Source organism: Pogoniulus pusillus, chromosome 41 (genome assembly GCF_015220805.1).
Source record: "Pogoniulus pusillus isolate bPogPus1 chromosome 41, bPogPus1.pri, whole genome shotgun sequence".
Classification (NCBI taxonomy): Eukaryota; Metazoa; Chordata; class Aves; order Piciformes; family Lybiidae; genus Pogoniulus; species Pogoniulus pusillus.
In genome coordinates, this window is record NC_087304.1 from 3,130,743 (window position 1) to 3,158,652 (window position 27,910).

The 27,910-nt window shown below is 63.5% G+C and overlaps 3 protein-coding genes and 1 long non-coding RNA gene across 4 annotated transcripts; 2 read left to right on the forward strand and 2 right to left on the reverse strand.

Moving 5' to 3' along the window:
• Positions 1-53: 53 nt before the first annotated feature.
• SF3A2 (splicing factor 3a subunit 2) lies at positions 54-13,602 on the forward strand. Its single transcript, XM_064175201.1, has 9 exons — positions 54-153; positions 1,837-2,007; positions 4,521-4,592; positions 6,255-6,301; positions 7,301-7,410; positions 9,165-9,214; positions 10,727-10,867; positions 11,972-12,040; positions 13,097-13,602. The coding sequence occupies exons 2-9, from the start codon at positions 1,882-1,884 to the stop codon at positions 13,427-13,429; spliced, it is 948 nt and encodes a 315-aa protein (XP_064031271.1). The 5' UTR covers positions 54-153; positions 1,837-1,881; the 3' UTR covers positions 13,430-13,602.
• A 94-nt stretch (positions 13,603-13,696) lies between these two features.
• On the forward strand, positions 13,697-20,659 carry AMH (anti-Mullerian hormone). Its single transcript, XM_064175141.1, has 5 exons — positions 13,697-15,299; positions 17,740-17,918; positions 18,469-18,592; positions 18,731-18,914; positions 19,517-20,659. Exons 1-5 carry the CDS (start codon positions 14,732-14,734, stop codon positions 20,442-20,444), a joined length of 1,983 nt encoding a protein of 660 aa, XP_064031211.1. The 5' UTR covers positions 13,697-14,731; the 3' UTR covers positions 20,445-20,659.
• Positions 14,538-16,346, reverse strand: LOC135192246 (uncharacterized). Its single transcript, XR_010308952.1, has 2 exons — positions 15,976-16,346; positions 14,538-15,289 (listed from the first exon to the last, which is right to left on the reverse strand). It is a non-coding gene; the product is annotated as an uncharacterized LOC135192246 (long non-coding RNA).
• Positions 20,660-22,435: 1,776 nt separating the features above from the next.
• On the reverse strand, positions 22,436-27,529 carry JSRP1 (junctional sarcoplasmic reticulum protein 1). The gene is made up of 7 exons (XM_064175180.1): positions 27,261-27,529; positions 26,260-26,306; positions 25,270-25,411; positions 24,658-24,810; positions 24,503-24,565; positions 24,214-24,365; positions 22,436-24,086 (listed from the first exon to the last, which is right to left on the reverse strand). Exons 3-7 carry the CDS (start codon positions 25,349-25,351, stop codon positions 23,331-23,333), a joined length of 1,206 nt encoding a protein of 401 aa, XP_064031250.1. The 5' UTR covers positions 25,352-25,411; positions 26,260-26,306; positions 27,261-27,529; the 3' UTR covers positions 22,436-23,330.
• Between the last annotated feature and the right edge of the window lie 381 nt (positions 27,530-27,910).

The following is a 27,910-nucleotide window of genomic DNA, read 5'->3' on the forward strand; positions in this document are numbered from 1 at the left end:
CCTCCCGCCCCCCCACCAGCTGCTTCCCGGAAGTGCTGTCCCCGCCCGGAAGTGCTCTGGGCAAACCGGAAGCTCCCTGCCCGGCAGCGGAAGTCTCGCGGTGCGCGGGAGCGGCGCCGAGGGAGCAGAGGCAGCGCCGCGGCCGCGTCCCCGGTAAGGGCCCCGGGGCGGAACGGGAGGGACCGGGCAGGGTGCGGGGGGGGTGTGGGTGCCTGGGGGGTCCCTGAGAGAGGAGAGCACTGCGGGAGCGGCGCTTGGGGAGCGCTCGGGGGGGGGCTTGGCCTGCGCTGAGGGCTTGAGGGCAGCCTGGGGACTGCCTGAGGGACCGGAGAGGGCTGCGGAGGGAACCGGAACGTGGCCAGAGAGGGGCAGAGGCCAAGGGGAGGAGATTGAACAAGGCCAAGGGCAGGTTCTGCACTTTGCCCACAACAACCCCAAGCAGCACTGCAGGCTGGGGACAGAGTGGCTGAGAGCAGCCAGGCAGAGAGGCACCTGGGGGTGCTGGGAGAGAGGAGCTGCAGAGGAGGCAGCAGTGCCCAGGTGGGCAGCAGAGCCAATGGCAGCCTGGGCTGGCTCAGGAGCAGTGTGGGCAGCAGGACAAGGGAGGTTCTTGTGCCCCTGTGCTCAGCACTGCTCAGGCCACCCCTGCAGTGCTGTGTCCAGTTCTGGGCTCCTGAATTGCAGAGAGCTGTTGAGGTGCTGGAAGGTGTTTGGAGAAGGGCAGCAAGGCTGGGGAGGGGCCTGGAGCACAGCCCTGGGAGGAGAGGCTGAGGGAGCTGGGGGGGTGCAGCCTGCAGCAGAGGAGGCTCAGGGCAGAGCTGATTGCTGCCTGCAGCTGCCTGCAGGGAGGCTGTAGCCAGGTGGGGTTGGGCTCTGCTGCCAGGCAGCCAGGGCTAGAAGGGGCCCCAGGCTGAAGCTGTGGCAGGGCAGGTTGAGGCTGGATGTTGTTAGGAAGTTGCTGGCAGAGAGAGTGATTGGCACTGGAATGGGCTGCCCAGGGAGGTGGTGGAGTGGCTGTGGCTGGAGGTGTTGCAGCCAAGCCTGGCTGGGGCACTGAGTGCCATGGTCTGGTGGCTGGGCAGGGCTGGGGGCTGGGTTGGGCTGTTGGAGCTTGGAGCTCTCTGCCAACCTGCTTGAGTCTGTGATCCCTGCTGAGGAGGGGAAGCTCAACCCTTGCTGAGGGGCTGGAGGCGTTTGGGAGTGAGGGCCTGATGCTTGCAGAGGTTGTTGGGGGATGCTTGAGCAGCAGCTTTGGCCCTTGCTGAAGGGCTGAGCATGTTTGGGCAGGGAGGGATGGATCAGAAGCTGCAGCCTGGGTCCCCTTGTTCTGGTGCTGTGAGGAGAGACTAAAGGAGTTGGGGCTGTTCAGCCTGGAGAGGAGAAGGCTCTGAGGTGACCTTCTTGTGGCCTGCCAGCATCTGAAGGGGACTCCAAAAAAGCTGGGGAGGGACTTTTGAGGGTGTGAGGGAGTGGCAGGAGTGGGGGGGATGGAGCAGAGCTGGAGGTGAGCAGAGTGAGGCTGGAGGTGAGGAGGAAGTTGTTGAGCAGGAGAGTGGTGAGAGCCTGGCAGGGGTTGCCCAGGGAGGTGGTTGAGGCCCCATGGCTGGAGGTGTTTGAGGCCAGGCTGGCTGAGGCTGTGTGCAGCCTGCTCTAGGGTAGGGTGTCCCTGGGCATGGCAGGGGTTGGCACTGCCTGCTCCTTGTGCTCCCTTCCAGCCCTGCCTGCTTCTCTGACCCTAAGTAGCCCCTGCAGAGAGGCTGAAGATCTCTGCGAGCCCTGAGCCTGCTGACCTCTCCCTTTGCTCTCCCTTCTGTTTTTTTTTGTTTGTTTTTCCAGCCTCTCTTTATCTCTGCAAGGAACTGAAACACAGAAGGCTCCAGGATGGATTTCCAGCATCGTCCTGGAGGGAAGACAGGAAGTGGAGGTGTAGCCTCTGCCTCCGAGAGCAACCGGGACCGGCGGGAGAGGCTGCGGCAGCTGGCCCTGGAAACCATCGACATCAACAAGGTGAGGCAGGAGGGGAGAGCCCTGCCCGGAGGGGAGAGCCCTGCCAGGAGGGGAGAGCCCTGGCAGGAGGAGAGAGCCCTGCCAGGAGGGGAGAGCCCTGCCAGGAGGGGAGAGCCCTGCCCAGAGAGGGGAGAGCCCTGCCAGGAGGGGAGAGCCCTGCCCGGAGGGGAGAGCCCTGGCAGGAGGAGAGAGCCCTGCCCAGAGAGGGGAGAGCCCTGCCCGGAGGGGAGAGCCCTGCCCGGAGGGGAGAGCCCTGCCCGGAGGGGAGAGCCCTGCCCAGAGAGGGGAGAGCCCTGCCAGAAGGGGAGAGCCCTGCCCAGAGAGGAGAGAGCCCTGCCCGGAGGGGAGAGCCCTGCCCGGAGGGGAGAGCCCTGCCCGGAGGGGAGAGCCCTGGCAGGAGGAGAGAGCCCTGCCCGGAGGGGAGAGCCCTGCCCGGAGGGGAGAGCCCTGCCCGGAGGGGAGAGCCCTGCCCAGAGAGGGGAGAGCCCTGCCAGGAGGGGAGAGCCCTGGCAGGAGGGGAGAGCCCTGGCAGGAGGAGAGAGCCCTGCCCGGAGGGGAGAGCCCTGCCAGGAGGGGAGAGCCCTGCCCGGAGGGGAGAGCCCTGGCAGGAGGAGAGAGCCCTGCCCGGAGGGGAGAGCCCTGCCAGGAGGGGAGAGCCCTGCCCGGAGGGGAGAGCCCTGCCCAGAGAGGGGAGAGCCCTGCCCGGAGGGGAGAGCCCTGCCCAGAGAGGAGAGAGCCCTGCCCGGAGGGGAGAGCCCTGCCCGGAGGGGAGAGCCCTGCCATGGTGCTCCTGTCCTGTAGAGAGCTCTGGGCACAGCTTTAGGGCTTTGGAGAGAGGGAGATTGAGTGAGGAGCTGTGGTTGGAACGGAGTGGGAAATGTCTCAGCGTGTCAGAGGCTGGGTTGGGTTGGAAGGAACCTGCCAAGATCATCCCAGTGCCAACTCCCCTGCCATGGGCAGGGATATCTCCACCTGTCCAGGTTGCTCAAAGCCTCATCCAGTCTGGTCCTGAACATCTCCAGGGAGGTTGTGGAGCACAGAAGCACCCAATGTGATCAAAGATCACATTGGGTGCTTCTGTGCTCCACAACCTCCCTGGGCAACCTGTGCCAGTGTCTCACCACCCTCAACCTGTGCCAGTCTCTCCCCACCCTTACTCTAACCAATTTCTTCCTCCTCTCCACTCTCACTCTCCCAGCTCACAGCCATTGCCCTTCATCCTGACACTCCCCAGACCTTGGCACAAGTCCCTCCCCAGCTCTCCTGCAGCCCTCAGGCACTGGCAGGCTGCTCTAAAGTCTCCCTGGAGCCTTCTCTTGCCCAAGCTGAACAGCCCCAACTGTCCCAGCTTGTGCCCATGGGGGAGGTTCTACAGCCCTCTGAACATCCCTCTCTTTGTGGTGGGGCTGAGCAAAGAGGTGCCAGCAGCTGTGTGTCCATGGAGCTGTCACTGAAGGATTTTAGCTCTTGTGCTGTTTGTCACCTGCAGTGCCAGCAGCTGACAAAGTTGCTGTGCTGTCTCTCCCACTTTTTGTAGCCCTAAAGCAGTGTGGGGCTGGTAATTCAGATTTGTGAGCAGCTGTGGAGCTCTTGGAGGGGAGCAGAGCCCTGCAGAGGGACCTGGCCAGGCTGCATGGGTGGGCAGAGGCCAAGGGGATGAGACTGAACAAGGCCAAGGGCAGGTTCTGCACTTTGGCCACAACAACCCCAAGCAGCACTGCAGGCTGGGGCCAGAGGGGCTGAGAGCAGGCAGGCAGAGAGGGCCCTGGGGGTGGTGGGAGAGAGGAGCTGCAGAGGAGGCAGCAGTGCCCAGGTGGGCAGCAGAGCCAATGGCAGCCTGGGCTGGCTCAGGAGCAGTGTGGGCAGCAGGACAAGGGAGGTTCTTGTGCCCCTGTGCTCAGCACTGCTCAGGCCACCCCTGCAGTGCTGTGTCCAGTTGTGGGCTCCTCCATTGCAGAGAGCTGTTGAGGTGCTGGAAGGTGTTTGGAGAAGGGCAGCAAGGCTGGGGAGGGGCCTGGAGCACAGCCCTGGGAGGAGAGGCTGAGGGAGCTGGGGGGGTGCAGCCTGCAGCAGAGGAGGCTCAGGGCAGAGCTGATTGCTGCCTGCAGCTGCCTGCAGGGAGGCTGTAGCCAGGTGGGGTTGGGCTCTGCTGCCAGGCAGCCAGGGCCAGAAGAAGGGGCCCCAGGCTGAAGCTGTGGCAGGGCAGGTTGAGGCTGGATGTTGTTAGGAAGTTGCTGGCAGAGAGAGTGATTGGCACTGGAATGGGCTGCCCAGGGAGGTGGTGGAGTGGCTGTGGCTGGAGGTGTTGCAGCCAAGCCTGGCTGGGGCACTGAGTGCCATGGTCTGGTGGCTGGGCAGGGCTGGGTTGGGCTGTTGGAGCTTGGAGCTCTCTGCCAACCTGCCTGATTCTGTGCCTCTGTGAGCTGTGCAGAGCACAGGGCTGGGCAGGGACTGGGCTTTGCCATGGGTGTGGGGTTTTTTTTTTGTAACCTTTTGGTAAATTCTCCTCCTAGGATCCTTATTTTATGAAAAACCACCTGGGCTCCTATGAGTGCAAACTCTGCCTGACCCTGCACAACAATGAGGTGAGTTGGGTGCTTGATGGCCTTGATCTCAGCAGCAGCCTCCAGCACAGGCAGCTGAGGCATTGCCTGATGGTTGGCACTGAAGTGGGGATGGGGCAGGGGCTGGTTTGGCTGTGTCAAACCTGGCTGCTTGTGGCAGTGCAGCAGTTGGCAGCAGTCTGCAGTTTTCAAATCAGATTCCTCCCAGCTAAGGCTTAAAACCTCCCTGGCAGTGTCTGCTCTGTGCCAGGGTCCTGCCACTGCAGCAGCACCCCTGGCACTGGTTAGTTGTCACTGAGGCTGGGTTGGCTTGAAGGAACCTCTCAAGCTTACCCAGCCAGCAGAGACATCCCCAGCTGAAGCCCCAAACAACCTGACCTGCAGTGGTGCCCAGGGCTGGGGCAGCTCCCACCTCTCTGGGCAGCCTCTCACCACCCTCAGCATCAGCAGTTTCTCCCTCTCCACTGAGTGTGCTCCTTTTACTGCTGCCCTGGCCAGGCCTGGCATGGCAAAGAAAGCTGAAAGCAGCAGCTCTGAGCCTTGAAGGCAGGTGCCCTGAAGGCAACCCTCCTCTTCCTCCTCCTCTTCCTCCTCCTCTTCCTCCTCCTCTTCCTCCTCCTCTTCCTCCTCCTCCTCCTCCTCCTCCTCCTCCTCCTCCTCCTCCTCCTCCTCCTCCTCCTTCCTGGCCCCAGCTGCCATGGCCACAGGGTTCCTGAACCCCTCCAAGGATGGGGACTCTGCCACCTCCCTGGGCAGCCTGTGCCAATCTCTGACCACTCTGGCAGCAAAGGAATTGTTGCTCATCTCCAACCTCACCCTCCCCTGGCACACTTTCAGGCCATTGCCTCTCCTTCTCTCCCCTGATCCTAGAGACAAGAGCCCAACCCCAGCTCACTGCAGCCTCCTCTCAGGGAGCTGCTGAGAGCAAGGAGGTCTCTCCTCAGCCTCCTCTTCTGCAAGTTGAACACCCCCCGAGTGAGCAGGAGGAATGTGCCAGGGGAGCAGGGCACAGCTGAGCACCCTTCAGGTGCTGCCTCAGCACTACAGGAGAGGTCTCAGCACAGCAGAGGGGCAGAGTCCCCTCCTTGCCCCTGGGGAGCAGCCCAGGACAGGGCTGGGGCTGGGCTGCAAGTGCAGGTTGTTGGCTCCTGCTGAGCTCCTCATCAGCCAGCACCTCCCAGGTCCTTGTCCTCAGGGCTGCTCTCTTTGCTCACCAAGCTCTTGGGAAAGAAATCTTCCCTCTCCTGCTCAACCCTGACAAACCCTGGCAGGAGGGGCTCAGACTCTCCTTGCAGCACAAATGGGACATCCCCAACTAGAGCCCCAAACAACCTGACCTGCAGTGGTGCCCAGGGCTGGGGCAGCTCCCACCTCTCTGGGCAGCCTGGGGCAGCCTCTCACCACCCTCAGCATCAACAATTTCTCCCTTCTCTCCACTCTGAGTCTCCTCCTTTTACTTCCAAACCATTCCTCTTCCAACAAGCCCTGCTCAGAAGTCTGGCCCCAACTTTCTGCTCAGCCCTTTGAGCACTTAAAAGCCACCAGAAGGTCTCCCTGGAGCCTTCTCCAGGCTGACCAAGCCCAACTCTCCCAGCAGAGGGCTTCCACCCTGCTCCAGCAGTGTCTCTCCTGGGCTGCCTGCTGCCTTTCTCACTTTCCTCTCTACCCTGTGTTTTATTTCAGGGCAGTTACTTAGCACACACCCAGGGCAAGAAGCATCAAACCAATCTGTAAGTTGTCCTCCTCTACCTGAGCATTTCGAGCTGATGCTTCTCTGCCTCTCTAGACCCTAAACTCCATTCTCCTGTAGCTGGAATGTTCCCTCACTGTGTGTGTGTTTGCTGGGGAGCAGCCTGGGGTTAGCCAGGAGGTACAGCCCAGCTCTGCTCCCAGGGGGGACGAGCTCCAGCTTGGAGCTGCAGGCCAAAGCCAAGCTGTGGGGTTGCTGAAGGAAGGGGAGGGAAGAGGTTTAAAAGCCAAATGGGTCTGGTTGAGAGGAGCTGAGCTTGTGGAGCAGTCCCGGCAGGGCTCAGTCCCGGCAGGGCTCAGTCCCGGCAGGGCTCAGTCCCGGCAGGGCTCGGTCCCGGCAGGGCTCGGTCCCGGCAGGGCTCGGTCCCGGCAGGGCTCGGTCCCGGCAGGGCTCGGTCCCGGCAGGGCTCGGTCCCGGCAGAGCTCGGTCCCGGCAGGGCTCAGTCCCGGCAGGGCAGAGCTTAGTCTCGGCAGAGCCCAGTCCTGGCAGAGCTCGGTCCCAGCAGAGCTCGGTCCCGGCAGGGCAGAACTCAGTCCCGGCACGGCAGAGCTCAGTCTCGGCAGAGCCCAGTCCTGGCAGAGCTCAGTCCCGGCAGGGCAGAGTTCAGTCCCGGCAGGGCTCAATCCCGGCAGAGCTCGGTCCTGGCAGAGCCCAGTCCCGGCAGGGCAGGGCTCAGTCCCGGCAGAGCTCGGTCCTGGCAGAGCCCAGTCCCGGCAGGGCAGGGCTCAGTCCCGGCAGGTTCCCCACAAGCTAATCAAGAAGCAAATCCTCTCAGCCCTGTCGGTGCCGAGGGGCACTGGAGGGGGCACCAGGGGCACCTGTGGGCTGGCAGCGTTAGGTGTGGGTGCAGCTGCCCTGTGCCACGTGGGAGGGCGGCAGCGGAGATGCTGCTCTGCAGCACTGAGCCTGCCTGGGAAGCCATCCAGAGTCCCCTGCAGCCTGCCCTGACCTTCCACTTGCTCATCCCACCTGAACCCAGGGCCCGGCGAGCTGCCAAGGAGGCCAAGGAAGCTCCTGCCCAGCCTGCCCCGGAGAAGGTGAAGGTGGAAGTGAAGAAGTTTGTGAAGATTGGGCGCCCTGGCTACAAAGGTGAGGCTGGGCTGGGGCTGGCACTGCTCAGCACTCAGTGCCTGCCAGCGCTGAGAGAGGCTTTTCAGCAGCTCTGGCACAGGCTCGCAGGATCTTAGGGGCTGGAAGTGACCCGAAGAGACCTTAGAATCACAGAACAGAGCAGTTGGCAGAGAGCTCCAAGCTCAAACAGCACAACCCAGCCCTGCCCAGCCACCAGACCATGGCACTCAGTGCCCCAGCCAGGCTTGGCTGCAACACCTCCAGCCACAGCCACTCCACCACCTCCCTGGGCAGCCCATTCCAGTGCCAATCACTCTCTCTGCCAGCAACTTCCTAACAACATCCAGCCTCAACCTGCCCTGCCACAGCTTCAGCCTGGGGCCCCTTCTTCTGGCCCTGGCTGCCTGGCAGCAGAGCCCAACCCCACCTGGCTACAGCCTCCCTGCAGGCAGCAATGAGGTCACCTCAATGAGATCATCGAGTCCAAGCTCCCTGTCAGAGCAGGAAGGGAAGTTGAGCATCTTGTGTGGTGAGAACAGAACAAGCAGGACCAAGCCTTGGGCTTCAGCAGGGCCAACTTTGGCCTTCCCAAGCAGTTGCCTAGAGGAGGCCCCACAGGACAGGGCTGTAGATGGCAAAGGGGCCCCTGAGGGTTGCTTAATATTCCAGGACCACTTCTTCCAAGGTCAAGATCAGAGCATTCCAACGAGCAGGAAACCCAGACAGGGAGCCAGGAGACCTGCCTGGTTAAGCAGGGAACTGCTGAGCAAACTCAAGTGAAAGAGGAGAGTGCAGATGCTGGCAGGAGGGGCTGGCCATGAGTAAGAGAGGGCTTCTTATCTCCTCTGATGACCTTCAGTGGTCGAGCCCCCACCCTGGCACAGCTCTGCAGTGCTGCCCTGTTAGGAACAGATGGCCCCTGCCAGGCTGGCAGCCCTTAGCAGCCCTGCAGGAGATGGGGACATTGTTGCAGCCTCTCCTTTCCTTTGTGCTGTGCCATCCTCCACTGATGCTCATCAATCACTCAGCCCCAAGCTTCTGCTCTCAATCCCTCATTGTTTTCCTGTGGCCTTCAGGGCACAGCTTCAGTTCTGTGTCTGCCAGCAGTGCTCAGCCTCTGCCCGGCAGGAGCTGCCCTGCAGCAGGGATCCTCAGGCCCTTCAGATGGTTAAGGACCTAAAGCTGCCAACTCCACCACCAAGCCCTGGCCCTCAGCAGCACATCTGCACAGCTGGGAAACCCCTCCAGGCCTGGGCACTCCACCACTGCCCTGGGCAGCCTGGGCCAGCCTTTGACAACCCTCAAAGGGAGGAAATTGTTCCTCATGTCCAACCTGAACCTCCCCTGGGGCAACTTGAGGCCATTTCCTCTTCTCCTTGTTCCTTGGGAGCAAAGCCTAACCCCCACCTGGCTCCAGCCTCCTCTCAGGGAGCTGCAGAGAGCAATGAGGTCTCCCCTCAGCCTTCTCCAGGCTGCACACCCCAAACTCCCTCAGCTGCTCCTCCCCAGCCCTGTTCTCCAGACCCTTCCCCAGCTTTGGTGCCTTTCTCTGGACCTGCTCCAGCTCCTCAATGTCCTTCTTGGAATGAGGGCCCCAAAACTGAAGCCAGCAGCAGGTTTGCTTAAAGTCAACCTGACTTTTTGTTTGCTGGGTGAGAGAGAACTCCTGAAACCCTTCCTTGCTGGCAGCTTTCTGTGTGTCCTGGGGCAGGAATGCTGCTGCCCTACTCCAGCCCTCTGCTGCACTCAGCTCTCCTGCTTCTTCTTTACAGTGACCAAACAGAGAGATCCAGAAACAGGCCAGCAGAGCCTCCTCTTCCAGGTAAGGCCTCTGTCTGTCTGTCTGGGTTCTGCAGGTGCTGTTAAGTGAGGGAGATAAAGCTATAGATGATAGAATGGGTTAGGTTGGGAGGGAGCTCAAAGCTCAGCCAGTTCCAGCACCTCCTACTGGAACAGGTCACTCAAGGCCTCATCCAGCCTGGTCCTGAGCACCTCCAGGGAGGTTGTGGAGCACAGAAGCACCCAAGGTGATCAAAGATCACCTTGGGTGCTTCTGTGCTCCACAACCTCCCTAGGAAAACTGTGCCAGTGTCTCAACCACCCTCAACCTGTGCCAGTCTCTCACCACCCTCAACCTGTGTCAGTCTCTCCCCACCCTCAACCTGTGCCAGTCTCTCACCACCCTCCCTGCCAACAACTTCTTCCTAACATCCACTTTCAATCTCCCCTCTGCCACTCCAAACCCATTCCTCCTCCTCCTCTCATTCCAAGCCCTTGTCAATAGTCCCTCCCCAGCCCTCCTGGAGCCTCCTTCAGCTCCTGCAAGGCCACTCCAAGGTCTCCTGGAAGCCTTCTCCTCTCCAGGCTGCACAGCCCCAACTCTCTCAGCCTGTGCTCAGAGCAGAGCTGCTGCAGCCCTCTGAGCATCTTGGTGGCCTCCTCTGGACTGGCTCCGACACTTCCATGTCCTGCTTGTGTTGGGGGCTCCAGAACTGGACACAGTAAATCAGACCTGGCCTTGCTCACCCTCTGCTGCCGCTCACCTCCAGCAACCAAACGGCCTCAGGGGCCAGACTGTGGTCTCTGGTGGCACTGAGTGTCCTGTGTGGATCTGCCCTTGGATCATAGAACCATAGAACCAAGTAGGTTGGAAGAGAGCTCCAAGCTCCAACAGCCCAACCCAGCCCTCAGCCCTGCCCAGGCACCAGACCATGGCACTCAGTGCCCCAGCCAGGCTTGGCTGCAACACCTCCAGCCACAGCCACTCCACCACCTCCCTGGGCAGCCCATTCCAGTGCCAATCACTCTCTCTGCCAGCAACTTCCTCCTCACATCCAGCCTCAACCTGCCCTGCCACAGCTTCAGCCTGGGTCCCCTTCTTCTGGCCCTGGCTGCCTGGCAGCAGAGCCCAACCCCACCTGGCTACAGCCTCCCTGCAGGCAGCTGCAGGCAGCAATCAGCTCTGCCCTGAGCCTCCTCTGCTGCAGGCTGCACCCCCCCAGCTCCCTCAGCCTCTCCTCACAGGGCTGTGCTCCAGGCCCCTCCCCAGCCTTGCTGCCCTTCTCCAAACACCTTCCAGCACCTCAACAGCTCTCTGCAATGGAGGAGCCCACAACTGGACACAGCACTGCAGGGGTGGCCTGAGCAGTGCTGAGCACAGGGGCACAAGAACCTCCCTTGTCCTGCTGCCCACACTGCTCCTGAGCCAGCCCAGGCTGCCACTGGCTCTGCTGCCCAGCTGGGCACACTGCTGGATGTGCTGCCTAGCTGAGGGATTTGCTTTGCAGGGGCAGTGGGCAGGGGGAATGTTAACCACTGCCCTGCCACCCCCCAGATTGACTACCCAGAGATAGCAGAGAGCATCATGCCCAGGCACCGCTTCATGTCCGCCTACGAGCAGCGCATCGAGCCCCCGGACCGGCGCTGGCAGTACCTGCTGATGGCAGCTGAGCCCTATGAGACCATCGCCTTCAAGGTGAGCCTGGGGCTGGGCTCCTGCTCAGGAGAGCTTCCCTGACCCACAGCACAGCACCAGTGAGAGCAAGGCACCTCTGGAGAGCATCCAGTCCAACCCTCCCTGCTCCAGCAGGGCATCCGCAGCAGCTTGCCCAGCAGCACAATGCCCAGGAGGGGTTGGAAGCTGTGCAGAGAAGGAGACTCCACAACCTCTCTGGGCAGCCTGCTGCAGGCCTCCAGCAGCCTCACACCAAAGGAGTTTCTGCTCCTGCTCAGATGGCAGCTCCTGGCTTCCAGCTTGTGCCCATTGCTCCCTGTCCTGTCTCTGAGCACCACTGAGCAGTCTGGTCCCATCCTCTTGCCCCGCACAGGTCCTTTAGCTCTTGCTGGGTGTTGCTCAGTCCCCTGTGGGGCTGCTCTTCTGCAGGCTCTCAGCCCCAGGGCTCTCAGCCTTTGCTCCTCACGGAGCTGCTTCAGGCCCCTCAGCAGCTTTGCAGTCTTTGCTGGACTCTCTCCAGTGGCTCCCAATCTCTTTTGAGATGTGGAGCCCAGAATTGGACCCAATAGTGCAGATTTGGTCTCAATAGGGCAGAGAAGGAAGAGAACCTCCCTTCACCTGCTGCCCACTCCCTCCTGCATGCCCCCCAAGAGGGCACTGCCCATGTTTTCCAGCACAGGATTTTCCAGTGAGCCTTCCTCCACCCACACTTCTCTCTTTCAGGGGTTAATGGAGTGGAAGAAGAGGGCTCCAGAGGCTGCCTGGAAGTCATTAAACCCCAGTGAGGCACAAAAACTAAGCTGTGTGCAGAGCTCTGGGGGAGCCACTGAAATTCTTGATGTCTGGTACAGAAAGGAACCTTCTGTGCTCTGCTCCTCAGCCTCTGTGCAGATGTTGAGGGAAGATGTTTTTTGCCAGCAACCCTCGTCCTTGACCGATAGGGAAGCAGCTTCATTCTTTGTGCTGCCCCCACCTCTGGCTCGTAACATCTGAGAGCAGCACAGCTCACAAAGGCCTGCAACAGCTCTGCTTATCTTGCAGGCTCTGCTGCTAAAAAAAGGGCTTTTGAGCTCCTCTGCTGGGGCTAAGAATAGCTCTGTGTTCTCTGTCTTCTCTGTGCTGCAGGTGCCCAGCAGGGAGATCGACAAAGCAGAAGGGAAGTTTTGGACCCACTGGAACAGGGAAACCAAACAGGTACCTGGAGCACACCACAGCGTGGCCTGGGGGATAGAAGGGGAGCAGGAGGGTAGAGAAGCTTGGAGGGAAAGGCAGTACAGGGAGACTGCTCCCCAGAGCTGTCCCAAGGTGCTCCTCAGAGTGCTCCCCAGGGCTGTCCCAGGATGCTCCCCAGGGCTGTCCCAGGATGCTCCCCAGGGCTGTCCCAAGGTGCTCCTCAGAGTGATCCCCAGGGCTGTCCCAGGATGCTTCCCAGAGCTGTCCCAAGGTGCTCCTCAGGGTGCTCCCCAGGGCTGTCCCAGGGTGCTCCCCAGAGTGCTCCCCAGGGCTGTCCCAGGATGCTCCCCAGGGCTGTCCCAAGGTGCTCCTCAGACTGCTCCCCAGGACTGTCCCAGGGTGCTCCTCAAGGCTGTCCAGAGTGCCTGAATGTGCCACACTATGCCCTCCCCGTGTGGCCCCTGGTGCCCCCTCCCCGTGTGGCTCTTGGTGCCCTCCCCGTGTTGCTCCTGGTGCCCTCCCTGTGTGGCCCTTGGTGCCCTCCTTGTGTGGCCCCTGGTGCCTCCTCCCTCTGTTGCTCTTGGTGCCCCCTCCCCGTGTGGCTCCTGGTGCCCTCCCCGTGTGGCTCCTGGTGCCCTCCCCGTGTTGCTCCTGGTGCCCCCTCCCCGTGTGGCTCCTGGTGCCCCCTCCCCGTGTTGCTCCTGGTGCCCCCTCCCCGTGTTGCTCCTGGTGCCCCCTCCCCGTGTGGCCCCTGGTGCCCTCCCCGTGTGGCCCTTGGTGCCCTCCCCGTGTGGCTCCTTGCTGTGTCTCCTGCCCACAGGAGCCCTGGCAGAGCTGGGCACCCCCATCCCATGCCATCCCCATCCCCTCGAGCCTAGCACTTAGGGCAGGGTGCAGAGGGTGGTGGTGCTGTGCCAGTGGTGGTGCAAGCCATTGGGCAGCTGTGCCCAGGGGAGGCGACAGATCAGGACTGATCCTTGCAGCCCCGGAGCGTGGATGGAGCAGCTCTGGTGCGTGGTGGCACAGCCTGGTCCTGAGGATTCATTGTTGCCTTCTCTGCTCTTCTCTCCTCCCCAGTTCTTCCTCCAGTTCCACTTCAAGATGGAGAAGCCTCCAGCTCCCCCCAACCTGCCTCCGGGGCCCCCCACGGTGAAGCGTCCTCCTCCGCCGCCGCTGATGAACGGCCTGCCCCCGAGGCCGCCTCTGCCAGACTCCATGCCACCCCCTCCCCCAGGAGGCATGGCCCTGCCTCCCATGCCTCCCTCGGGGCCAGTGCCACCACCTCCAGTGCCACCTCAGTTGCCACCAGCCCCCGGTGTTCCCCCACCTGCTCCTCTGCCACCCATGATGAGGCCTCCTCTCCCCACGGAGGGCCCAGGCACCATCCCTCCTCCTCCTCCCTCCAACTGAAGCCCCTCCTGGACTCCATCCCTCCAACTGAAGCCCCTCCTGGACTCCTTCCTGGTGGTCTCCTCCAGCTCCCATCTTTTTCTATGCAGCCCACAGCTGGGTCAGAGATTTGTTGCTGTTTTCTGGCTGAATCCCACCCAGTAGGTTCATTAAAAGGTTTCCATTGCCCTTTCTCTGTGCTCTGCTGGGGTCCTCTGGGTACCTTTCCTTAACCCTCAGGCACACAAATCAGTCCCAGGTTGCTACAGCCTTGGGAATACTCCAGCAAGGAGGCAAAAGATTGGGAATCTCCAGGCTGCTCCCCTCCTGCCTGAAAGCTCAGCTCCATCAGCCTCAGCTCTACTGCCTTGGAAAAGCTGTGGCCAGCAGGAGCTGGGCAGGGATTGTTCCCCCTGTACCTGGGCACACCTCCCAGACTGGGTTCAGTGTTGGGCCCTTCGCTCCAGGAAGGACATTGAGGAGCTGGAGAAGGTCAGCAAAGCTGGGGAAGGGTCTGGAGGGCAGTTTGGGGAGGAGCAGCTGAGATTGCTGGGGCTGTTCAGCCTGGAGAAGAGGAGGCTGAGGGCAGACCAAGCACTGCTTGGCAGAGGTTGCCCAGCCTGGGCTTGCCCTTAGCTGGTGCCTCTCATTTCTCAGCTCATCCTGAGCTTGCTGCAGCCTTGCAGCTGTGTCCCTTTGCTGGAGGGGGACCCAAACCAGGAGAAGCTCTCCTAGTTCTGAGCGTTGGCATCTCCTGGAGGGGAAAGCCCTCACAAGCTTTGCGTTGGGAACCTTTCTCGGTCACCTCTGAAGCGCTCAAAGCCATCCTGCTGCTGCCCCTGGTGAGATTCTCCCTCCCAGCTCCAAGCACCCTGGAGCTCAGCAGATGTGCCACAGAGGCCTCTCCAGCCTGCAGGTGCCAGCTGTGGGAGGAGGTTTGCCACTGGAGACAGCAGCCAGCGAGTCTCTGTCCGTTCTCTGTCCTGTCTGCCTCCTCCTGTCCTGGCTCATCCTCCCTCCTGCTGCTCCAGGACGTGCCAGTCCCCACGAAGATCCGGGTCTAGCCCTCCTGGAGCAAACAGCCGAAGTCAAGGACAGGCATTCCCAATACTGGATGCAAACCCAAAAATAGAACAGAAACTCTTTCTTTGCAACCTCCCTTCCCTTCCCTCCCTCCCCTGCAGCCCCGCAGCCCCGGGGAGCTGCTCCGGGGAGGTGTTGTGCATTGTCAACTCAAGGCCACCGCCGGTTCAAAAGCAGCCTCCGACCTCCCCTTCCACCCCACTGCTCCCGAACCGCTTCCCCAGCGGCTGCGGGGAGAAGATGAAGGCTGCTCTTGGGCTGCTCCTGCCGTGCTTGGTGCTGCTGCTCCCCTCGGCGGCGGTTCCGAGGCAGGGGAGCGCCGGGGTAAGGTCGGAGCTGAGCCTCGGAGCTGAGCAGAGCGAGAGGGAGAAGTTCACCCTGCGGGGAAGAGCAGGAGCCAGCCCCGCGCCGAGATCCAGGCGGGCAGCTCCTGGGAGCCGCTTCCCGCAGCCTGAGCCGGGCCCGGGATGCTCTCAGGGCATGGCTGAGGATGGAGCCTTGGGCTGGGCCAGCTCCAGCCTGCAGCCCTGGCCGCTGGGCGGGCTGGAGGGACCTGTGTGCAGGCTGAGAGTGGACCGGGACAGGCTGAGCTCCAGGCACCTGGACGTTGTGGGCGTCCTCACCCAGTACGAGAGTGGCTTCATCAAGCTGCTGAGCAGAGGCACCAGCTGGCATGGAAGCTCTCTGGAGACCTTTGGGCTGTGCCCAGCAGGGCAGGGAGCTGCTGCTCTCCAGCCCCTGAAGCACATCCATGCACACATGGTGGAGCCAGGGCAGGACCGAGTCCTTGTGCTGCATCTGGAGGAAGGTTGGTGAGAAATCCTTGTGCCAACGTGGAGCTGGGGGTGCCCAGGGCTTGGAGTGCCCAGGGTTCAGGGTGCCCAGGGCTCAGGGTGCCCAGGGTTCAGGGTGCCCAGGGTTCAGGGTGTCCAGGGTTCAGGGTACCCAGGGCTCGGAGTGCCCAGGGTTCAGGGTGCCCAGGGCTCAGGGTGCCCAGGGTTCAGGGTACCCAGGGTTCAGGGTACCCAGGGCTCGGAGTGCCCAGGGTTCAGGGTGCCCAGGGCTCAGGGTGCCCAGGGTTCAGGTTGCCCAAGGCTCAGGGTACCCAAGCTTCAGGGTGCCCAGGGCTCGGAGTGCCCAGGGTTCAGGGTGCCCAGGGCTCAGGGTGCCCAGCGTTTGGGGTGCCCAAAGTTCAAGGTGCCATGGGCTCAGGGTGCCCAGGGTTCAGGGTGCCCAGGAATTGGGGTGTCCAAGACTCAAGGTGCCCATGGCTCAGGGTGCCCAGGTTTCAGGGTGCCCAGGGACCAAGGTGCCCAGGGTTCAGTGTGCTCAGGGCTCAAGGTGCCCAGTGCTCGGGGTGCCCAGGGTTTGGGGTGCCCAGTGCTCGGGGTGCCTAAGGCTTAGGGTGCCCAGGGCTAAGGGGCGCCCAGAGCTCAGGGATGCCCAGGGCTCAGGGGTGCCCGGGGGCTGTTTGCTTGTCCTACCTCGGATTCAAACACAGAGTTCCCGCGGTAGGGTTGGGCTCTGCCGGAGGTGGCAGGAGGGAGGCAGCAAAGCATCCTCCTGGGGCCGTGGTTAAGCAGCTCTGTGCCTCGTCCCTGCCTGTGTCACAGCCTTGGTGGCTTCTGCTCTCCTCTCCTCTCGGTGTCCCTCACTTTCTGCCGCGGGTTATGGTCCCCTCCCAGCTCTGTCTGAGCAGGACAGGAGCAAGGGCAGCTTGGCTGAGTCCTGGCTGGTCCTGCCCTCAGCCAGCGGCGGCTCGGTGCTGCCCAGGAGCACCCCCAGGGCTTGCTTGTGTAGCTTCAGCTTTGTCTGAGGGCACAGCAGTGCCCATTCCTCCGTCCTGTCCCCGCGGGGGTGCCGCAGGGAGGGCACAGCAGTGCCCACTCCTCCGTCCTGTCCCCGCGGGGGTGCCGCAGGGAGGGCACAGCAGTGCCCATTCCTCCGTCCTGTCCCCGCGGGGGTGCCGCAGGGAGGGCACAGCAGTGCCCACTCCTCCGTCCTGTCCCCGCGGGGGTGCCGCAGAGAGGGCACAGCAGTGCCCATTCCTCCGTCCTGTCCCCGCGGGGGTGCCGCAGGGAGGGCACAGCAGTGCCCACTCCTCCGTCCTGTCCCCGCGGGGGTGCCGCAGGGAGGGCACAGCAGTGCCCATTCCTCCGTCCTGTCCCCGCGGGGGTGCCGCAGGGAGGGCACAGCAGTGCCCATTCCTCCGTCCTGTCCCCGCGGGGGTGCCGCAGGGAGGGCACAGCAGTGCCCACTCCTCCGTCCTGTCCCCGCGGGGGTGCCGCAGAGAGGGCACAGCAGTGCCCATTCCTCCGTCCTGTCCCCGCGGGGGTGCCGCAGGGAGGGCACAGCAGTGCCCACTCCTCCGTCCTGTCCCCGCGGGGGTGCCGCAGGGAGGGCACAGCAGTGCCCATTCCTCCGTCCTGTCCCCGCGGGGGTGCCGCAGGGAGGGCACAGCAGTGCCCATTCCTCCGTCCTGTCCCCGCGGGGGTGCCGCAGGGAGGGCACAGCAGTGCCCACTCCTCCGTCCTGTCCCCGCGGGGGTGCCGCAGAGAGGGCACAGCAGTGCCCATTCCTCCGTCCTGTCCCCGCGGGGGTGCCGCAGGGAGGGCACAGCAGTGCCCATTCCTCCGTCCTGTCCCCGCGGGGGTGCCGCAGGGAGGGCACAGCAGTGTCCATTCCTCCGCCCTGTACCCGCGGGGGTGCTGCAGGGAGGGCACAGCAGTGCCCATTCCTCCGCCCTGTCCCCGCGGGGGTGCCGCAGGGAGGGCACATCCCGCGGGTCCCATCCGAGCAGCAAGAGGGCTGTGGCTGTTTTCTCTCCTGAGATCTCTTCCTGCCCTCCCAGGTTCTGGGTTTTCAGCTGAGCTCAGCTGGGGGAAGCAGCTCAGCCCCAGGCAGTGCTGCAGGCTGTGCCACAACGGCCACAGCATCCCTGAGAAGAGATTTCCACAGGGATCTGCCCAGGGGCTCGACGATCTCCTTGGGTCCCTTCCAACCCCTCTGATCCAGGGAAACCTGCCAGAGCAGCCCTGGGAGTGAGGCAGCCTCTGCCCAGCAACCTGGAAGTGGGAAGGGGAATTTGCTGTGTCCCTCCACCCTTAGCCCTGTCCTGGATGCTCTGCTGACTGCGTGGGATCAGTGCTTGGCCCCCAAGCTCCTTCCCCATCCATCACAGCCCGGCCCGGGGCACCCAGTGGCCAGCCAAGGGCTGGCTCAGCCCCTCCTCGTTTCCTCCTTTCCAGTGAAGTGGGAGGCCCAGGTGAAGCTGCACTTCAAGTTGGCTTTCCAGGCAGAGGTGGGACAGTCCCTGGGAGAGCTACGTGGGGCCCTGCTGCTCTTCTACCTGGGCAGCAGAGAGGGGCCAGGAGCCGGGCACCCAGAGGAGCTGCTGGCCACGGGCACGGGGCTGGCACGGGAGCAGGTGGGTGGCCACGGCTGGGAGGTCTGGTCCTGGGTGGAGGGAGGGTGGGGAGAGGGGGACTTGGCTTTGCTGGCCCAGCACTTTGCCATCCTCTCCCGGTCCATTTGCCACCCTTCTTCTGTCCCCTCTCGACTCCTTTTCCAGCCTCTCCCAGTCTCCTCCCCAGCCCTTGCCAGCATCCCTGCCCGAGCGGTGCCTGAAGATGGAGCTCTTACCCTGTGCCCGGCTCCCGGCACGGCCAGAGGGCACAGCCCGCGGTGCCCAGCCCAGCCTAGCGGGGTCCTGGCCTCAACCCCATCGCTCTCCATCCTGGCAGGGGGCATCAGCTGCAGCGTTGCTGCCGGGAGCTGCCAACCCCAGGCTGGGGCTGGGTGGTGAAGTCTCTCTGGTCCCCCTCCCCTTTCACTGCTCCCCAGGTCACCAGCCAGGATGGGGGGGGGGCAAGTTGGGTGACTTGGAGCCAGCAGGGACAAGATTAGGGGACTCACTCGAGTGTCCCCACCCCATAATGTCTCACCCTGGCACTCCTGTGTCTTTTGCCTCCACGCAGGTCCTCTGCCTGTCCAGGGCCACCCAGTACCTGGTCCTGGCAGCTGCTGTGGCATCCATCACCCGCAGCAGGGAGCAGCTCAGCTTCCAGGCTTCCCTGGACATCAGGCGTGGCAGAGAGGGAGGTAGGGACATGGGACAGCTGTGTCCGTGCCCTCTGGGTCTTGACTTGGGTGTCTGGGATCCTCTCAAGCCTGTCTGTAACAGGAGGCTGTGGGCACACAGGTGAAAGACCCCAGCCCATCACCCTCACTCCTCCCTAGGTGCCACCCTGACCCCCATGGAGAGCCAGGAGCTCCTTTTTGGCTCTGATGACAAATGCTTCACCAGGATGACTCCTGTGCTGCTGCTGCTGGCCAAGTCACAGCAAGAGGAGGTGGCTTTGGCCCCTTCTTCCTATCTCTCTGCTGATGGGGTGCTGGACATGGCTCCCTACCCACAGCCCAGGTCTGTAGTCCTCTCCACAGCCATGGGATAACAGGGGGGCAGGGAGGCAGGGTGGGAAGAAGAGCAGGGAGGCAGGGGGGGGGAAGAGGGGCAGGGAGGAAGGGAAGGGAAGAGGGGCAGGGAGGCAGGGGGAGAAGAGGGGTACGGAGGAAGGGAGGGGAAGAGGGGCAGGGAGGAAGGGAGGGGAAGAGAGGCAGGGAGGAAGAGGGGGGAAGAGGAGCTGGAAGGCATGGGGGGAAGAGGGGCAGGGAGGCAGGGGGAGAAGAGGGATTGGGAGGCAGCGGGGGAAGAGGGGCAGGGAGGCAGGGGGAGGAGAGAGGCAGGGAGGAAGGGAGGGGAAAAGGGGCAGGGAGGCAGGGGGAGGAGAGAGGCAGGGAGGAAGGGAGGGGAAAAGGGGCAGGGAGGAAGGGAGGAGAAGAGGGGCAGGGAGGAAGGGAGGGGAAAAGGGGCAGGAAGGCAGGGGGAGAAGAGTGGCAGGGAGGAAGGGAGGGGAAGAGAAGCCCTTCTGCCGTGGGATTGTGGTGGGGCACTGTGAGACAGAGCCTGGTGAGCACCCCGGGGCACAAGGGGACCCTGTGACTCTCCCTGTGTTCTCCTGACAGCCCACCCCAGGCTGGGATGGAGGAGCTGCCAGCCCCCACTGCCACAAGCCAAGCCAACGCCTCCTCCCCGGCAGCCGACGGCAGCAGCCTGTTCCTGGGCATCCTGACCCGCTTCATCCAGCGGGTCCTGAGCACCTCCAGCGAGCCTCCCACCCAGCCCAGCTCCCACCACTGGCTGGACTTCCAGGTGATGGAGACCCTCCCTCACCAGCTGCTCAACCTGTCGGAGGAGGCTGCCCTGGAGCGCCTGGTGCAGTCGGAGGAGCCCTCGGTGCTGCTCTTCGCCCAGGACAGCGGAGCGGTGCTGGAGCAGCACCTGGGCGACTGGCAGCCGGAGGGCACCGTGCTGCAGCTGCTGACGGGCAAGCTGCAGGAGGTCATCCAGGAGCTGAGAGCCATCCCTGCCTTCCAAGCCAACCTTGGGCTGCTCCAGCAGCTCCTCAGCTTCTGCTACTTCCCGTCGGGGCCATCCTCCGTGGCCACCGGCCAGGCTCTGCCGCCGCCGTCGGGCTCGGCGAAGCTGCGCACCCTGCTGCTGCTGAAGGCGCTGCAGACGGTGCGGGCACGCTGGCAGGAGCGGGGCAGGGTCCTGCGGCAGAACCGCAGCGCTCGGCACCACCAGGCGCACTGCCGCCTGCAGGAGCTCACCATCGACCTGCGCGACCGCAACTTCGTCGTCATGCCCACGGTCTACGCCGCCAACAACTGCGAGGGGCCCTGCAAGCTGCCCCTCTCCACCCGTGTGCCAGGCTACCACACGCACACGGTGCTGCTGCTGGGCATGCAGGAGCGGGGCTCGCCCCTGCGGCGCCCTCCCTGCTGCGTGCCCGTCCGCTACTCGGACCAGCTCATCATCAGCCTCTCGGCGCAGGGGCTGGAGGTCCGCAGGTTCCCCAACATGGTAGCAGAGGAGTGCGGCTGTCGGTAGAGGGCTGCCAGGCTCCCCGGCCACCCTCCCGGCCCCTCCTCCTGCCCGGTTATGCCCTCGCAGAGCTGGAGCTGCCCTCACATCCATCCACCCACCCCACTCCCAACGTGCCCTGCCCTGCCCCCACGGTTTGGTTCGTTCGTGGCGCTCTGGGTCTGGGGTCCGCTGGAGCTCTGCTGGGGTCTGGGGGAACTCTGCTGGGGTCTGGAGGAGCTCTGCTGGTCCTTGGGGGAGCTCTGCTGGTCCTTGAGGGAGCTCTGCTGGAGTCTGGGGGAACTCTGCAGGGGTCTGGGGGAGCTCTGCAGGGGTCTGGGGGAGCTCTGCTGGTCCTTGGGGGAGCTCTGCTGGGGTCTGGAGGAGCTCTGCTGGTCCTTGAGGGAGCTCTGCTGGAGTCTGGGGGAACTCTGCTGGGGTCTGGGGGAGCTCTGCTGGGGTCTGGGGGAGCACTGCTGGTGTCTGGGAGAGCTCTGCAGGGGTCTGGGGGAGCTCTGCCAGGGGTCTGGGGGAGCTCTGCAGAGGTCTGGGGGAGCTCTGCTGGTGTCTGGGGGAGCTCTGCTGGTCCCTGGGGGAGCTCTGCTGGGGTCTGGGGGAGCTCTGCTGGGGTCTGGGGGAGCTCTGCTGGTGTCTGGGGGAGCTCTGCTGGTGTCTGGGGGAGCTCTGCTGGGGTCTGGGGGAGCTCTGCAGGGGTCTGGGGGAGCTCTGCTGGTCCTTGGGGGAACTCTGCAGGGGTCTGGGGGAACTCTGCTGGGGTCTGGGGGAGCTCTGTCGGTGTCTGGGGGAGCTCTGCTGGTCTCTGGGGGAGCTCTGCCGGGGTCTGGGGGCTGCTCCTCAGCCTGGCGTTCGCCTGTGCCCAGTCGCCGCGCTGGGGGTGCCTGAGGTGCCCTGCAGCCTGGCTCTGACCCCGCGGCGGGGTTTGGGCTGGGCACGGGCCCCGTGGGGGCATCACGGAAGGACAAAGCTTAGCAGATCCAGCGGGGCCCCTGCTCATCTGCTCCTCACCTGCTGCTCATTGGATGATTTTGGCTGGAGGAGACCTTTAAGCTCGTCGAGCCCAACCCTTAACCCAGCGCTGCCAGGGCACCACTTGAACCCTGCCTGCAGTTCTTGCTTGTTCCAAGTGCCCTCCACTCGCAGCATCCTCTGCCTCTTTCCCAGCCCATGGCTCATCAGCGAGCCCCTGCCAGCCACGCAGCTCCCCCTGCAACAGCACAACGAGAGGCAAAATGCCTCCTGCAGGGACCAGCCTTTCGCTGGGCATCCATCCCCAGCTGTGCCAGGGCCTGCAGAGAGCTGCTGGGGCGATTTGCTGGGTCACCTCTGTGTCACCCCACACCCACCTCACTGCCAGGACACTGCCAGAGGGAGGGAGAGCTGAGCAAGGGCAGTGATCCTGTTACAGCTCCTGGGCTGCTGACACCATTAACAGAGGCTGGTGCCAAGGCACCTGCTCCACGGCCCCGCTGGCATCAGCACCGTGCCCGGCTGCCCCCCAGATCATCTTCCCAGCTCCACCCAGGCCCTGCTGGGGGCTGCCACAGCCTCCACAACCCCACTGGAAACAGGTCCTGGAGTCATCTCAGCTGCTGGACCCATCCCTTGGGCTTTGCAGTGTCCCCGTGGGGCTGGCATGCACCATACCCATCCCATGTGGGGCACCTCGGTTGGCAGGGGCACACAGAAACACACACAGACACCAGCAGGGCCAAGAGCTTTTCTTGGGGGGGTGGAGGTTGGGGTTTTTTTTGGGGGGGGGAGTTTGTTCAAACAGTTTAACACCTCATTAAAAATGGAAACAGTTTCCTCTCACCTGCACCGAGTTAGCAAACGCTGAAACCTGCTGGGGGGCTGGGGGGTGAGGCTGGGGGCTGGCACCCACAGCTGCTACAGCACTGGCTGGAGATTCACTCGTGGGTCCTTGCCAAAAGCAGCTCTCTGAAGGCAAAGCCTGAGGGGTTCTGGGGGGGGTAGATTCTCTCTCTCTCTCCCTCTCTCTCTCTCTCTCCCTCTCCCTCCCTCTCCTTTCTAGACCTCATTTGTGACCAGCAAGCTTGATGCCACCCTGCAGCGATGGCACAGGGCCCTGGTGAGGTCAAGGTGGGGGTTTCAACATCCTTTCTGGAGTGGGGGGAGGGGGGGAGGGCTGCTTGTTGAGGCTGCACCCTGCTTTCCTTACACCCCAGAAGGTCTCCTCCCTCCTCTCTTGGTGTGCTTTGAAATAAAACCCTTGGCTGAACGAAGAGCAGCAGGCTGCAGACAGACTCCTTTTGCTGGGCTCCTTGTGCCCACCCTGTGCTGCCCTCCTTGTGCCCACCCTGTGCTGCCCTTCTTGTGCCCACCCTGTGCTGCCCTCCTTGTGCCCACCCTGTGCTGCCCTCCTCGTGCCCACCCTGTGCTGCCCTCCCCACCTCCAGTGGGAATGATCTGAGAGAGAGATGGCACTGGGAGGGAGAAGAAACAGAATCACGGAGTGCCAGGTTGGAAGGGACCCCCCCCCCCCAAGGAGCATCCCCTTGGCAGGTGATGGTGGAGGTGCAAGGAGCTGCCCCAGCAGCCTGGCAAGCTGAGGCTTCAGAGGGCCCCAGTGGAAGGGACTCCACTGCTGCCCTCGGGAGGGGACTCCAGGAGAGCAAAGCCCAGGTGAAGAGAAGCTCCTTCCCCCCCGCTGCTTTCGGCTTGCCTTCGTGCAGCTGGTCCGGGCTGGGGGGGCCCAAAGAGGCTCCCGGGCTCAGCGCTGCTGTGCTGCCCACGCTGCCAGCCTGGGGCTGCCTCTGGAGAGCAGGCAAAGGGACCTCGCCGGGGGAGGGGGGGTGGCGGGGTTGGACACCCCCCCTCACCACCACCACCACCACCACCTCCCCTGCATTCAGCCCCTCGGTCACCCCAGGCTCAGTCGCGCCTCTTGCCCTCCCGGGGCTTGGCAGGGTCCTTGCCCGGGCTGGCCGCCGGCTCCCAGCGCTGCCTGCCTCCCCTCTGCTGCCGCCAGTCCCGCTTGGGGCTCTCCCTGCCCTTCCCAGCCTCCCTCCTGGGCTCAGCCCGCTCCCGACGGCTCTCCCTCCTCTCTCGGCCTCGCTTCTTCTCCGGCTCCGGCTCCCGGGGGGCTTTGGGGGCTCTGCCGGTTCGGTCCCGCTGCGCCCGGTCCTTGGCGGCTGCCTCCCGCCGGCCGCTGCGCTCCGCCGGTGCTGCGCGGCGCTCCCGGACCCTCTCCGCCTTCCTCTCCGCCTTCCTCTCCGCCTTCCTCTCCGCCTTCAGCTTCTCCCTGCTTTTCTTCACCTCTCTTGCGATCGGTGGCACCTCGGGGACATCTGCGTCTTCTTCATCTGCAGGCTCTTCCTCCTCGGGCTCTTTGTCTTCAGGCTCTTCCTCCTCGGGCTCTTCTTCCTGAGGCTCTTCCTCCTCGAGCTCTTCCTCCCCAGGCTCTTCTTCCTCAGGCTCTTCCTCCTCAGGCTCTTTGCCTGCAGGTTCTTTGCCTGCAGGTTCTTCCTCTGCAGGTTCTTTGGCTCTGGGTTCTTCATCTGTGGGCTCTTCATCCACAGGCTTCTCATCTTCAGCCTCCTCATCCACAGCCTCTTCATCCACGGACTCCTCATCCTCATCCTCGGGTGCTGAGCGACCAAACCACTTCTTGAAGATCCAAGGCTCTGCCTGTGGGAGGAACGGAGGGGACCAGGCACTGGTGGTGAAGCCCAGGGGGATTCCCTCTCCACCCTTCCCCTCTGGACCAAATGCTCCTTCCCACACAGGATGTGAGTTCCCCACCCCAGACCCATACCAAGTTGCTGTCAGCAATGCTGTCATCTTCGTTGTCATCTTCACCATCATCATCATCATCGTTGTCATCCTCCTTGAGTGTGCTGCTCTCTGGCTGGGGAGGCTGAGCAGTCACCACCTCCTGGACCTCCTCCTCCTTGGCAATGACCACCTCTGGGAGGGGAGAGGGCCAGGTCACCATGGAGCTGTGATGCCCCAGAGGTGGGCACTCAAGGCCACCCCACCCAGGGACCTGCTCTGTTCCAGGCTGGATCCAGGGGACCAGGACAGCCTGGAGCATCCAAACCCACCGTGCAGGGGAGGGGGTGGAGGCTCCTGCCTGCCGCGGCTGACTGCTTCCCTGGAGCATGGTGCTGGAAGAGAGGAGAGGAGGAGGAGGAGGCAGGAGGGGGCAGCAGAGTCTCATGTCCAGCTCCCCACGCCCTCTGCCCAGCTCCCAGCTCACCTTGGAGCACCTGGAAGGTGACGCTGAGCAGGGCAACGATGGAGGCCACCAGGATGCACTTGTTAAGGGTGAGCCCTTCCCAGAGGAGAGGCTCCTCTGCGGGGTCCAGGCTGGGGGGCTCCACCTTCCTCTGCACCGGGAGGCTCCTGGGGACTGGAGACCCCCGAGGGAAAGAGAGTTACTGGGGGAACTGGGAAGTGGCAAAGGGCTCTGGGGTGGGGGTGGAGTGGCTCCTGAACACCACGTCCAGGGCAGGGGCAGGAGTTGCCTGCTCTGCGACCACAGAGGAAGGAGTTTGCAGCACAGAGGTGCTGAGTCCGAGGTGCTGAGTCCTCGATGGTGTTAGAACATCCTGCAGCTCAGGCAGGGGAAATCTCTGCCTGTGCTCCCGGTTCTGCTGCTCCCCTCCAGCAGCAGACCTGGGCAGGGTGAAGAAGAGGAGGGGCAGGATCTGGCCCCATCTCCGTGTTGCTGAGCTGCCAGGGGAGCAGAGCTCATCCCATCACTGCCCTGCGGCAGGATGATGCCTTCTGGACCGGCCAGGGATGCAGGGCAAGGTCTGCCCCTCTGTGGCCACCTGTGGGCGGGAGGAAGGCTTCCTGGCACACCCACCTGGAGGTGCAGCAGTGCTGCCCTTGGCTGCCGCCTTCTCCGCCCGCTGCTTGTCGGCGCCCAGCGGCGCTGGCTCTGGCATGCTCAGCTCAGGCTCGGCCGGATCCTGCTCGCGGGTGCCAAGCCAGGTCCTTGCCTCCTCCTGCAGGCAGGGAGGAGTGGGAGAGCGGCTGAGGGTGCAAGAGCATTGCCTGGCCCCAGGGGGGAAGCCAGCAGCCTGGCACAGCTGTGCCCCCTCCCAGCACAGCTCCTAGACCAGGTTGCTCAGGAGGGTGGAGGAGGTCCCATCCCCTCCATCAGCCTTGATGTGGCTCTGGGCAGCCTGTTCTAGCTGGAATTGTCCCTGCTGGCAGTGTGTGTGTGTGGGGGGGGGAGGGGGTTGGACAAGATGAGCTTTGAGGGTCCCTTCCAACCTGATCTGTGACCCCCCTGAGCAGCCAGCCCTGAGGGGTGAGGACCAGGCTGGCCTCTGGCTCCTCCCTCATGCCAGCCTGGCGATTTGCCTGGCAGCTGGGTTGGTATGGGGGGATTTAGGCACTGGCTGCAGGGCAGGAGCCTGGCTGGAGCCCCAGCACACACGGGTGGGCTGCTGGCTGCTGCCCCCTTCCAGCCAGCCCACCCCGGAGCAGCCTTGGGGCTGGGTTTGCTCCATCCTGGCTGAGCACAGAGTCCACCCAGGGCAGCAGCTTGGATTTGGGGCAGGTTTGCTCCCCCATGGCAGGAGGAGCACACAGCAGGCTGGGGGCTGAGCTCAGTGCTGCTGGTGCCCAGGCTGGCTGCTGGCTTGGTGTCAGGGGCAGAGCTGCCCTCTGGCAGGGATCAGTGACAGCAACAGCTGAGGCCTTTGGCTCCCCTGGCATGGACTCCCTGCAGCACCTCACAGACCTTCCTGGCTTGTGAGACAGCTCCTGGCTCAGCCCCCGCTCTGGGCACCCTTGCTCAGCTCCTTGCCCTGGCACAGGGACCCCTCTGGCAGTGCCCCACACTTACATGGGCTCCGTGGCTCTGCCCCTCGCTGCTCACTGGCACCTCAGCATCTGCTCAAGACAAGCACAGTCAGGAGGTGGCACTCACACAGGGCTGGAGCTGTGTGGCTCTTCCCCTGCCCACCCTTGCAGCCTGGGGACATCAGGGTCACAGCTGCCCTGTTGGCACAGCTGGGGCACTGCTGGAGAGAGGTTTCAGAAGACAGCCAAAAAGCCACCCCCAGGCACCACGGCAGCAGCTGGCAAGGCTGGGGTGGAAGAGCAGGTCTGGGGCTGCTGAGTCCCACAGTGTCACCAGCCTTTACATCCCCATGGAGCTGTGGCAGAGGGGCACAGAGACCTCCCTGCCATGGCACAGGGTGGCATGAAGGGCCCGAGGTGTGCACAGACACCTGGCAGGAGGCTGCAGCGCTGCAGGCAGCTCAGGTGCAGCCTAGAGAAGCTTCTGCTACTGTAGACCAAGCAGATCTCAAAGAGAGAGCTGAAGGCACCCAAGAGGCCTGCACAGCCCAGGGCTGAGCCTCCTGCATATACCAGCTGGAGAGTGGCAGAGGACCCTGGAGGGTGCCCAGAGCTCTGCGGTGTTCGATGCAATGAAGGGCTGGGGAGTGGCCCAGGCTGCTGGGGGCTGCTCCTTCCCTGCCTCTGGGGTGAGCAGCAGGGCCAGGATGCACCAGCAGGGGCCCAGCACCACCAAGGTCCCAGCACCAACAGTGTCCCAGCACCACCAAGGTCCTAGCACCACCAAGGTCCCAGCACCAGCAGGGTCCCAGCACCAGCAGGGTCCCAGCACCACCACGGTCTCAGCACCAGCAGGGTCCCAGCACCACCAAGGTCCCAGCACCACCAAGGTCCCAGCACCAGCAGGGTCTCAGCACCACCAAGGTCCCAGCACCAGCAGGGTCCCAGCACCAGCAGGGTCCCAGCACCAGCAAGGTCCCAGCACCACCAAGGTCCCAGCACCAGCAGGGTCCCAGCACCACATGGCCTCAGCCTGCTCAGCACCTCCTTGCTCTGCTGGGGATGCCAAATCCTTGCCAGCCCTCAGCAGGAGGAGGAAGTTTTGCTGCTTCGAGCCAGGTTCAGTTCCTTTTCCCCCCAGTGGGAGAATGAAACCTGGGAGAGAGCAGCAGGAGGAAACCTAAGACCTGAGCCTGGGAGCAAAGCAACAGAGGAGAAGCCTCCTGGCTGGGGAGCTGCAGGCTGCAAGGTCTCTGCTTGCCAGGGGCCACCAAACCCAGCCTCTGGGTTTGCTTCAGTGATGATGAGTCTGAGCCTTCCTCTGCTGCCCCAGCACAGCCCTATCGGCCTGAGGTGTTCCCAGCCCCAAGGAAAGCACAAAGCTGGAGCAGTCTTCCTCCAGGAGTCCTCCCCCTGCCCAGTGCTTGCTGTGGTCCCCAGCCCTGCAGCCCTTCCCTCTCTCCCCTAAGCAAGGATAAGCACAAGGAAGATGGAGGAAGGCTCCAGCCTGATCCTCTTCACCCTGGCCAGGCTGGAGTCAGCACCATGTGGGTGCTTCTTAGAATCACAGAACCAGGCAGGGCTGGAAGGGAGCACAAGGAGCAGGCAGTGCCAACCCCTGCCATGCCCAGGGACACCCTACCCTAGAGCAGGCTGCACACAGCCTCAGCCAGCCTGGCCTCAAACACCTCCAG